The following is an 11,675-nucleotide window of genomic DNA, read 5'->3' on the forward strand; positions in this document are numbered from 1 at the left end:
GGATTTACTCATCATATAAAGTTCTCAAGGTACAAAACAACCACAAAAGTGTTCTCCAAATGTGGCCTTGGCAGAGTGAACCTGAGCGAGGCAGACCAGCCAGCCATGCCTGTGAACACCATCGGCCTCCCTGCCAACAGCATCCTCCAGGAACGTAGCCAGGGAGGCCCCGGAGACAGTCGGGGGAGGGAGAAAGAACCAGCACCCAAGGGCGAGGTGATCAGGGCAGCAGAGGCCACGGCACGGAGCACCAGGGAGGGGGAAGGAGTGGAAGGAAAGTAGGAGGCAACAAAGATGGAGCAGGGAACCCCCTGACTTCTCTGAGCCACTCTGCACATGGACATGGGATGCTCCCCAAGTCTGCACCAAGCCCGAGTCCAGCTCCTCCGGGCAGCTCAAGGGGAAGTTGCCCTCCGCCTGCCCCTGAAGCAAGGCTGCCATCCAGGAAGGCTTGTCCTGCACATGGGCAGGGAAGGACCCGCCGCGAGCCACAGCGAGGGCCCCACAGCCAATGTCACGGCCTCGGATTTGGTTTCAGCAGAGCCTGTTCAAGCAATAAGGCAAGGCAGCCGTCGGGAGGAACCAGGTAAGGCTCGGTGGGCTTCAGCTCCAGGTGGCAGTAGTGGATGGAAGACATTCCCACTTGTGTTGTAGAAGGTGCTGGTGGGCTCAGGAGGTGTCCATGTCCCGGTAACTCAGTCATCCTGGGAGAAATCCAAACGGTAAAGAGATGTGAACAGAGCATATGCGAGGACTTCAAATGGTTTGGAGAAAAATGGAATTAAAAGGGAAGTCTAGGCCGGCGCCATGGCTCAACAGGCTAATCCTCCGCCTAGCGGCGCCTGTACACCAAGTTCTAGTCCCAGTCGGGGCACCGGATTCTGTCCCGGTTGCCCCTCTTCCAGGCCAGCTCTCTGCTGTGGCCTGGGAGTGCAGTGGAGGATGGCCCAAGTTCTTGGACCCTGCACCCCATGGGAGACCAGGAGAAGCACCTGGCTCCTGCCATCGGATCAGCGGCGGCGGCCATTGGAGGGTGAACCAATGGCAAAGGAAGACCTTTCTCTCTGTCTCTCTCTCTCTCTCACTGTCCACTCTGCATGTCAAAAATTTAAAAAAAAAAAAAAAAAGGGTAAGTCTAGGGGCGTAGCAGGTAAAGCCACCACCTGCAGTGTCAGCATCCCATATGGGCACCAGTTCAAGTCCCAGCTGCTCCACTTCCGATCCAGCTCTACTATGGCCTGGGAAAGCAGTAGAAGATGGCCCAATTCCCTGGGCCCCTGCAACTGCATGGGAGGCCCAGAAGAAGCTCCTGGCTTTGGATCAGCACATCTCCAGCCATTGAAACTCACACATAGTGTTTCAATAATATGCATTTCCATGAACTTTTTGAAGACCCTCATATACACGGATTTTAAATTGCTGGCACACCAATGAACGTATTTCAATCCCATTTTCCATGGATATTTGAAGCGCCTCATGCAACGGCACCAAGACCAGGCACACGGCTTGCCCTTGACCTACCCACTCCTCGTCCGCAGCTCCATCTCCCTGCTCGCGGACCTGCACCGCGGCCGCTTCCGAGGACTTCCGGGCCATGATGTTGTCTGTCCAGGAGGCACCTGTCTTGCTGTCGCCAGCGAAGTTACACTTGGTCACCGTACCAGCCTCAAGTTTGGCTAATGACTCTGAGAGAAGAACAGACGTTGATGTAGCCTCTCTGCTGATGGCAGACACACAGGGACTGGGGGGGCTAGGCCCAGACTGGTGGAGCCCCTAAAGCCCTGGGTGGGAACCCCCCAAAGGAGCTAGATGGAAGTGGCCACTCACAGGAGCCATGGGATTGGGTGGCATACCCAGGCTGCACGGCCCCAGGGCACTTGCCCAGGGTTTAATCCCAGGGGGCGGGTTGTGCCCCTACAGAGGCCAGACCCAGCCTGCTAGGATGAGCGCTCACGAGCTCTGGGCAGGAGGTGCAGGGGCAGCACAGAGGAGGCTGGAGGCCCTTGGGGGCCACCCAGCAATGTGGGGTCAGCTCACCCAGGAAGGGACCATCTCCCCGAGTCTTCAGCCGTACCCCGGCCCCCAGCTCCAGCTCCATGGCCTCCATCTCTGACTCAGGCATCCAGAACGCCACAGTCCCGTCAGGGGCCAGGCTCTCCGTCAACGCCAGCAGCTGGGGCTTGTTCACCAGTGCCATCAGCTCCTCGGGCGTGAGCCTGTCGCTGTCCCCCTTGGCTTCCACCTCTGCGGGCACACAGGGTTGGCATTGCCGTGTCAGCAGCACCTGTGGGGGCCTGTGCACAGCCAGGGGAGGCTGGGTGATCTGCACGCTCAATCACTCAGCACCCACATTCCGGCTCTCCAAGCTGTCCTCCTCCCTGGAGAATTTCTCAAACCAATCAAATCGCATCGCATCGCTTCCCTACTGACAGCCACTCAAGGAAGGGCTTCCTCGAAGCTTCCATGGGAGCTCAGCTCCTTCAGGCCCCTGCCCCTCACATCACACACATCTGGTGGCCCGGATGGGACACCTGGGCTCACGTCTGGGCACATTGCCCCCCCCCCCCCCCCCAGGGAAACACAGGCTGGCTTCTGCTGATCTAGAAAGATCCGGCATGGGTGTTCCCACTTCTGGGGCTCCCCTGACTGAGCCTCCCACGCGCCAGCCCGGGTCTCCTCCACCAGCCTGGGACACCTCAAGTGCAGGACTGAGTGTCGTTCATCCCCGCCCGTGCCCAGCAAGGCCCAGGGCCCAGCGGCAACTCACTGCGATGTTCCAGGAATCAATGAGCAACCAACGGCATGAATGAATGAATGAATGAATGAAATGCCCGATTCCCCTTCAACCTCAAAGTCTTCTCACACAGCGGCAATCAGCAAAGATGCCCTCCCTTCTATAGGGAAAGCTGGACGAGGCCCCAGATCTTTGGTGAGCTGGAGAGGGTCTGGATGCAGAAATGTTAGATGCTGAAACCCAGTCCCCGACGCAATGGTCTTCCCAAGGGGGACTTCAGGAGCAGGTCACCAAGGCAGAGTCTCAGGGATGGGACTGGCACGCTCATAAAATCAGTGACACAGAGGCCAGTGCTGTGGCATCATGGGTTAAGCTGCCGTCTGCAGCGCCGGCATCCCATATGGGCACCAGTTCGCTGCTCTACTTCCGATCAAGCTCCCTGCTAACGCACCTGGGAAAGCAGTGGAACACGCCCCAAGTTCTTAGGCCTCTGCACACAAGTGGGAGACCCAGAAAAAAACCCTGGCTCCTGGCTTTGGTCTGGCCCAGCCCCGGCTCTTGTGGCCATTTGAGGAGTGAACCAGCAGATGGAAGATCTTTCTCTCCCTGTCTCTCTCTCTCTATCTCTTCCGCTCTCTCTGTAAACTCTGCCTTTCAAATAAAATAAATCTCTTTTTAAAAAAAAATCGGGTAAGGGAGCTGCTTTGCCTTTCAGCCATGGCAAAGAGACAGCAAGAAGGCACCACCTCTGAAGCAGACACTGAATCTGCCAGCACTTTGACCTTGAACTTCTCAGCCTCCACAACTGTGAGAGGCAAACCTGTGCTGTTTATAAATGACCAGCTAGCAGCACCGACAGACTAAGGCAGGGCCCAGGAGCCTAACAAGGACTTTGGTGATGAGACAGCGGCTGCTGGGGGCCTGGGCTGGGCTCTGCATGGAGGCGCTTGGAGCTCACAGCCAAGGTTGCCAACAGTTCTACCAGGCTGCAGGCAACGGCGGGAGTTGGGAGGGCCAGCCTGGATTACGGTGGGGCAGTGGGAGTCTCTCAGTGAATTTGGGGGGCAGCAAGGAGCAGTGGGGGCAGGGGCCCTGTGGCAGACACCAGCTTCGAAGCTGGGACCAAGAGGCACAGGGACAAAGGCAGGTTCCGCTGTGGAGGACTGGGGTAGGGGGGAAAGACACCTACTGTAGGACGACATGAGGAAGCCAGTGGTCACCTTCCTGGTGTCACTGAAGTTGGGCTCGATTTCCTTTCCCTTGGGGTCAAACTTACGGCGATGGATGCGACTGGGCCGGACGTACAGCACGTAGTAGCGCTCCTGCAGCCAGGCAGAGAGAGAGAGGGAGAGAGAGAGAGTGAGGGGCTGCTTCACCCTCTCCCTACCCCAACACATCCTGCAGGCCCTGACCATAGCCCGCACCCACCTCATCCTCTACCCTGGAATCCCACCTTAGCCCCCAAAGACGTGCAGGTTGGGAATATGCTCCCCCCCCCCCCCACTCAACTATTCCTTCATTCACCTGCTCACTGGACCTCAATGTCTCCACATGGCCAAAGACAGGTGTGTACAGTACCCCTGAACCCAGGCACCAAGGATTGCAAACACTGGTGGCATCACATGGGTGCCCCCAAAGTTTCAGATTTTGTACTTTTGGACCAGGGATGCTCAGTCTGTCTCATGAAGTAGGACTGGTTGCTGGGGAAAGGGTAGCCTCTTTGCAACTCGCGACAGGTGCAGCACCTAGGGCAAGTCACTCCTAGCCCCACCCCTACCCGAGTCTCAGTGTCCCCATGGGGATGACACAACCTCTAGGTCAGGAACGGGATTACATGCAAGCACAGTGCAAAGCCTGGACTGTGCCAGTGACGCTGCTCACTGGCTGCTCCAATCCAAGCAGCTGAGACCATTTCCTGGGAGGAGGAGGAAGGCCAGGTCTTGAAGGGTGGGATTCGCCTATGGAGTGGAGGAGGAAGTGCAAAGCCTGGGACAGCACAGGCCAAGGCCACATGCAGGCTTGGGCAGTGCAGTGCGTTTGGAGGCTCCAGGGCAGCTTGGGCTGGGAGAGCTGGTGGGACCGGTTTGAGTGGGGCCTGGTGCTGGCATCTGGAGTTGGGAGTTATCTGGTAGACAAGAGGGGATCCTGGAAGGCTTCTGGGCAGCAGTGGGAGCCTCGGAGATGCCAGCGGGCCAGGGCTAAGCTTTGGGAGCAGCCAGGGGCAGGGGGGCAGGTGTGAGGCTTTGCTGGCAGAGGCTGAAGGTTCACCAGAGGCGAGTGGAGGTGAGAGCAGGGAGGGGAGGGGAAGACAGGGAAGGGGCTTGGCAATGCCCACCCAGGCTGGGAGGAAGAGGGGACAGTGGGGTGGCCGTTGGGTGCCTGGGAGGAACCAGCAACCCAGAGCACGCAAGGTGGGTGAGAGCACAGCCTGTACCAGGGCAGCCCAGGATGGTTGTTGTCCCCCTTGCTGAGCTGCGTGCCAAGGAGGCGAGGGTACAAGCAGCCTCGCCTGGCACGGGGGTCAACAGTGAGCTGGAGCTGAGGCCACTCCCGCCGGCGTGGGAGACCAGCAGGCAGCCCCTGGGGAGGGCCTGCAGGAGAGCCCAGGTTCAGAAAGGGAAACAGACAGCACATCAGAGTGCGGTGTTTGGAAGGGGAGTGGACAGCAGGTCTCACACTCAGAAGAGACAAGGCAAACACGCAGGGGACTTCTACAAGTTCCAGGAAAACACAGAACTCCAGGACAAGTGCGCTGGGTGCAAAGAAGTGCTGAAATCCATACGTGGGTTTTCCATTATCCGCATTTTCCACGGCCGTTTATGAATGGGTTTCAGGGGCTTTTTACACCAAACTAACGTCATTTAATCCCATGTTGCATGCACTTTCCCAAGCCCGTGTACGGACACCTGTCCCATGTCCATCAAAAATAGATAACTAGCAAAAGGCGCGGTCAGGTCCGTGTTAGGAGGCTGAGAAGGCAAAGGGGCAGGCAGGGGCATGGGAGTGATGGCTCAGGGGGTGTCTGCGAAGCAGCCTTCACACACACGTGGGTCAGGGCCTGGTCTGCTGCCTTCCCACCTGGGCCCAGGCCTTTCTGGCTGGAATCTAGGCTCCTGCACCCATCTGCCGCTCAGCCCAGCCCAGCCCTGCGGTTCCCTATCCAGCCGGTGGCCCAGCTTGGGCTTCCGTTCCTACCCACTCTGGGAGTCCACCAGGAAGGAGCAGAGCCCAGCACAAGGAGACGCCCAGGGAGTGAAGACGGAGAAGCCACTGGGGACACAGCCTCACCTTGCTGCCATGGGCATCCAAGATGCAGTGCCGAGACACATCCAGCAGCTCTCCCTCCAAGAGGACGCCGCTGCCCCTGGCAAAGAGAGGAAAGATGGGACGCTGGCTATGGCAGTGCCCAGGAAAGAGCTGCCGCTGAGTCCGCCGGCCCAGGTCAGGGCCTGCACCAGACACGGCAGGCCACGAGGGCCCCGTCCCTCCAAGGGTCTCAAAGGCTGGGGTGGTGCCCAGAGCACAGCAGGAACCTTGCTAGACAGCCCTGAGACCCAGCTCTGGGGCCCCTGCAGGGCCGCTGGGAGTTATAACTACCGCCTCAGTGTTCCTCATCTACAAAATGGGGAGAACACAGCCGCCTCTCTCTGCTCGTCCAGTGAGAAGCTGAGAATGTACATTTAGATGTGCTTACTACACAGAAAGGGTTTTATCTTTATGTTTCACCAGATGTGGGGGAAGACATCTAAGCTGCTGTATGCGCTCTCCCGTTTCCACCTGTGTGAAACCACTTCCTGTCCTTATAGCCACACGGTCACCAGCCCACGGAAGACGAACAGGAGTGGGAAGAGGAAAGGGGGCTCTCTCCTCCCTGCCGCAGCCACCCTGTGAGGGGTGGCTATCAGGCAGGGCGCTGCCTATCCCTGGAGCCCTTTGTTAGTGGATTAATTAAGAACTTAATCCAATTGTGGCCTCTGAAGATGGGGCCCTGGGCAGGTGGTTTCCCAAGGGGGAACCACGCGGCTACAGGGGGAGGGGATGCTGTGTCCCCCTCTGCACCCTTCAACCGTCACACACCAGATTCACGGGGGCCCTGATCTTGGGCTACCTGCAAAACCCAGAGCCCAGATAACCCTTCTCTCTTAAGTAGCTTCTCTCTGTTACAGTAGCAAAAGGCTGCCTGACACACACACACACACACACACACCCCGGAAATTCTATTTTTTTCCCAAGAACATCAGCTGACAAAGCCTGTGTACACTCGAGGTGTGCAATGGTTCAGTGCTGTCTACCACATTGTGTGTGATGACAGTGAAATGCACGATTGGCTCCCTAGAACTTGCTCATCTTGCAGCTGCCCTGGGTACCCTGTAGCTCCCCACTCCCCCCAGCCCCAGTCCCCGGGAACCCCCACTGCGCTCTCTGCTTCTCAGTTCCACTGCTCCAGATGCCCCCCGGAAGCGGGATCATCAGGATTTCGGTCTTTTCTGCGTCTCACTTATTTCACTTAGCACGACTCCTCCCTGCTCCTAACTGCCCAGGGGCGGTCCTTTCCCAGCTTCCCGGCTCCCTGGCTCTCCAGCAGGCCCTGCCCTCGCCCGGCCGCTGTGCAAAGGCCCGGGGGTGCCCAGCAGCCGGCGGGGGACCCGCAGCCAGCGCCGCCCCGGGAGCCCCGCGTGGGGGTCGGGATCCTCTGCCCAGGGCCGCTCAGGCCGGCAGCCGCAGCCCCGAGCTCCCGGCCCGGCTCCCGCCGGCGGGGCCTACCCCTGGTGGGCGCCGGGCTCCCAGGCGCCCGGCAGCCGCGCGCTGCGCACCGCCTTGTTCCGCAGGGCGCTGTCGTGGTAGATGCGGCTCATCGTGCCCTCCGCGAGCCGGCGCTCGGAAGCACCCGGAGGCCGCCGAGACCCGCACCGCCTGGCCGGCCAGCTGGTCCCCGAACGGCGCCGCCCGGCCCCGGGCGTTCCCGGGCGGATTTAAAGGGGCCGAGCCGCATTCCTGCTCGCCAGACCGTGCTCAGCGGGGTGGGCCTAGCGCGGGGGTGGGGAAGACCCGGGCAGGGGATGCCGGGGAGGCGGGGCTGTGAGCTTCTCTTTTCTCTCCCTCCTTCCTGGTGCCAAGAGGGAGACCCCTGCCCCAGCCCATGCACGAGGGAGAAAATGAGCCCCCAAGGGTCGCTCTTGGTGTCAGCTCTGAGTAGTGGACAGGACGGCCCTCAGCGTGGTCAGCACAGAAGCTTCTCGCTCCTTGGGCCCTGTCCGCGACCTCACCATGGCTAAGGGAGGAATCCCCCAGCCGCGGGAGCCTGGGCAGGTCCTGCACCCTCTCTGAACCGCGGCTTGGTCCTCTGTGTAATGGGGTCAGTGTCACAGATTAATGGGCACACACTCTCCTGAACTTGGCCTTGCCTTCGGGCAGGAACCCTCCTGCAACTCTGCTACAGCCCCCCCACCCCCCACCCCCACCGTTGGCCCACCCGTGTCACTTCCTGCAGGTAAGGTTTCCAAGTCTGGGGGCAGGGCTCTTTTGTACCAGGCCTTGGGGCAGGTGGGCTCTCTGGGGTGGAGGTGGGGACGTTCAGAAGGGGAGGTGGCCAGAGATCAGGGAGGCACCTGCCTCAGCACACCTCCACCTGCCTGCGCCCTGGGCACTCCCCCCATTAGTATTTGTTTATGTTTTATTTTTTTAAAGATTAATTTATTTGAAAGTCAGAATTACACAGAGAGAGGAGAGGGAGAGAGAGAAGTCTTCCATCTGATGGTTCACTCCCCAAATGGCTGCAATTGCCAGAGCTGGGCCGATCCAAAGCCAGGAGCCTGGAGCTTCCTCCGGGTCTCCCAAGCAGGTGCAGGGGCCCAAGGACTTGGGCCATCTTCTACTGCTTTCCCAGGCCATAGCAGAGAGCTGGGTCGGAAGTGGAGCAGCCAGGACTCAAACTGGTGCCCATATGGGATGCCGGCACTGCAGGCAGCAGCTTTACCAGCTATGCCACAGTGCCAGCCCCTGTTTATGTTTTATTTGACCACTGCGTTAGCATAAAGGTGCCTGCCTCTACCGATATTATACATTACAGCATTTTTTTTAGCTTACACATTTTTTTTTCTTGCTCATCTTCAAAGACATTAAAACAGTCTCTAAAAGCACCATGGGCCCAGCCATTGTGTTTAAGGGAGTGGCCAGCCCCGGCCCCTGTCTGGCCTCTATGGCTGCTCAGGCTGTGTCTGTACTGGTGCCCTCCATGGTAGGACTAGCCATGTGTGGCTACTTAAATTTTAATTAAGCCCAAATAAGATTTAAAATTCAGTTCCTCCATCTCCTTGGCCACATTTGCAGTGCTCAATAGCGATGGGCAGTTAGTGCAAACACAGAACTTTTTCATCATTACAGAAAGTTCTATTGCTCTAAACTTTTCCTTTCTTAACATCTTTGTTAAGGCACCCAAAGATCTGGCATCCAGGCATCTCAGATTACCACAAACAGCCAGCCCTGCTTGCTCTGATGTCATCATCACTAAACAGCCTTTTAAAACTTTTTAAAATTTATTTTCTAAATTTGAGAGGCTAGCATAGTGACACAGTGGGTTAAGCCACCTCTTCCAACGCCAGCATCCCATATCAGAGTATCGATTCAAGTCCCGGCTGTTCTGCTTCGGGTCCAGGTCCCTGCTGATGCACCTGGGAAAGCAGGGGAGGATGGACCATGTGCTTGGGCTCCTGCACCTACCTGGGGGACCTGGATGGAGTTCCCAGTCCTGCCCAAACTGTTAGGGCATGGTGGTGGTGGGGGGTCAATCAATAAATGAGGATGATGACTTTGCCTTGTCTCTGTCTCTCAAATAAAATGAAAATAAATAAATAAGATTTTGTAAAAAAAGAAGGAACAAGGTATGAAACACAAAGAACAAGAAGCTAGTATGTAGAAAATTCTTCCAGCCATGAGACAGGTAAAACTGTAGGAGAAGGATTTGGTTCTCATTAACACAAGTCAAAATCGAAGTTCTCTTAGGAATGGTCTTGCTGAAGCTGTGCATGTAATTACAAACACACTGACCTTCCCCCCCCCCCTCTTTTGATGGGCATTGGGAAGACACAGATCTCAGGATTTCTGTGCCAGGCACAAATGCATAGCAGCAAGGCAAAAGGGAGCATGCATGTGCGTGCAGAGTTGCAGGTTGCCTGCATCAGCTCACATGTTTGCATAGCTGACATGTCTCGTCCTGACAAAGTCGGGTGGTTTCCCGGAGAAATAGCACCCGACGTTGCCACCAGTGCAGGGAAGTAGCCTCCAGAAAACACGCACACACACCGCACACCGCAGAGCCAAAGACACAAACAAAGGAAGCACTCAGGGGAGAAAGCTGACATCAGATGAGATACCAGAGTGAGGACGGAGCCCATCCATCACATGACATCAATAAATGCAAATGGGGGGAGCTCGCTTAGAAAGAAAATCCATGATCTGTCTTGGGCTTAGACGTCTCTTAATGCCTCATCCGAGCTTCCCAGCTCCATGTACCACACCCCCCCGCCTCTGCCGCCGCCTCAGCCCTGACCGCACCTGGCCCTGCCTTGCTACCGTGGCTGCCCTGGCTTCACACACACCATGCCTCGCACCTCACCCCATAGCCATACACATCGCTTGCCCCTAAGCCAGCGGGTCCCTAGAATGGTCCCAGAAAGGAGCGTCTCAGAGTGGGGTTGTGAAATCCGATCATGACTGTTCTGATGGCAACAGGGACACTGAGTTGGGAGGCTGGCCATGGCCCTCGGCGTGAAGTCCCACCAGAATCACCTGTGCTGAACAGGGTGGGTGCAAGTGGAAGGCGGGATTGGGCAGAAAATGGGGTGTCTGTGACATTTGGCTGGTTTGGGAGTAATGATAATTTTAGGAAATGTAGAATAGGCTAGCTTTTACTGTTACAAAGGGCCTTCAAGGGGCCAGGGCTGTGGCACAGTGGATTAAAGCCCTGGCCTGAAGCTCCGGCATCTCATATGGGTGCTGGTTCGAGTCCTGGCTGCTCCACTTTCAATCCAGTTCTCTGCTATGGCCTGGGATAGCAGTAAAAGATGGCCCAAGTCCTTGGGTCCCTGCACCCACGTGGGAGACCCAGAAGAAGCTCCTGGATCCTGGCTTTGGATTGGCACAGCTCCGGCCGTTGCGTCCATCTGGGGAGTGAATCAGTGGATGGAAGACCTCTCTCTCTGTCTCTACCTCTCTCTATAACTCTGTCTTTCAAATAAATAAAATAAATCTTTTTTAAAAAAAAAAAAAAAGGTCTTCAAAAAGTTTATGGAAATGTATACATGAAAAACTAGGCATTGGTTTCAAAGGGCTTTTTGCATCCAAAAAGACATCTTTAAAAAACAAGAATTTTTTTTTTATTTGAAAAGCAGAGGGACAGGGAAAGGGGACAGATCTTTCATCTGCTGGTTCACACCCCAAATTGTCCTAACAACCAAGGCTGGGCCAGGCCAAAGCCAGGAGCCAGGAACTCCATCCTGGTCTCCCACATGGGTGCAGGGGCCCAGGTACTTGGCCATCCTCTGCTGCCTTCCCAGGTGCAGGGAGCTGGGTCAGACACAGAGCAGCCGGGGCTTGCACCAGCACTCTGATACCGGAAGCAGTTTAATCCCACTTTTAATCCCACTTTCCATGAATGTTTTGAAGTACCCCGATAGCATGGAAATCTTGCAAGAAAGCAAATGCCTGGCTCAGGCAGCTAACAGCCGCCTTAACACAGGTAAAAGCCACAGGAGCTTTCCAACAGGTTGTAAGGCGCTGCTCATCTCCTGCTGCTTCCGGGCCAGCTGCTAAAAATCAGGGTGAGCCTGAGTGCAGGGGTGAGAGAGCTGCCAGTGCAGGCTGAGTGTGTAGCCTTGGTACATTTGTCAAACTCATGGCGCCACGCGGGTGGGGCTTTGGGTGGATGAGCCTGAAAACCTTG

General features: G+C 56.8%; 1 protein-coding gene across 1 annotated transcript; it reads right to left on the reverse strand.

Annotated features, from left to right (window-relative positions):
• ARPIN (actin related protein 2/3 complex inhibitor) lies at nucleotides 1–7,666 on the reverse strand. The gene is made up of 6 exons (XM_062206248.1): nucleotides 7,499–7,666; nucleotides 6,023–6,098; nucleotides 3,924–4,056; nucleotides 2,038–2,244; nucleotides 1,522–1,685; nucleotides 1–704 (listed from the first exon to the last, which is right to left on the reverse strand). The coding sequence occupies exons 1-6, from the start codon at nucleotides 7,588–7,590 to the stop codon at nucleotides 696–698; spliced, it is 681 nt and encodes a 226-aa protein (XP_062062232.1). The 5' UTR covers nucleotides 7,591–7,666; the 3' UTR covers nucleotides 1–695.
• Between the last annotated feature and the right edge of the window lie 4,009 nt (nucleotides 7,667–11,675).

This window comes from Lepus europaeus, chromosome 11 (assembly GCF_033115175.1).
Source record: "Lepus europaeus isolate LE1 chromosome 11, mLepTim1.pri, whole genome shotgun sequence".
Classification (NCBI taxonomy): domain Eukaryota; kingdom Metazoa; phylum Chordata; class Mammalia; order Lagomorpha; family Leporidae; genus Lepus; species Lepus europaeus.

Bases quoted from the DNA above. Each gene is read 5' to 3' on its own strand.
- ARPIN (XM_062206248.1), bottom strand. From the start codon at position 7,590: ATGAGCCGCATCTACCACGACAGCGCCCTGCGGAACAAGGCGGTGCGC. The intron at 4,057-6,022 runs GTGAGGCTGTGT...GCCTGGCTGCAG, and splicing joins TGGATGCCCATGGCAGCAAG to GAGCGCTACTACGTGCTGTA. The intron at 2,245-3,923 runs GTAGGTGTCTTT...GTGTGCCCGCAG, and splicing joins CTTCCTCATGTCGTCCTACA to AGGTGGAAGCCAAGGGGGAC.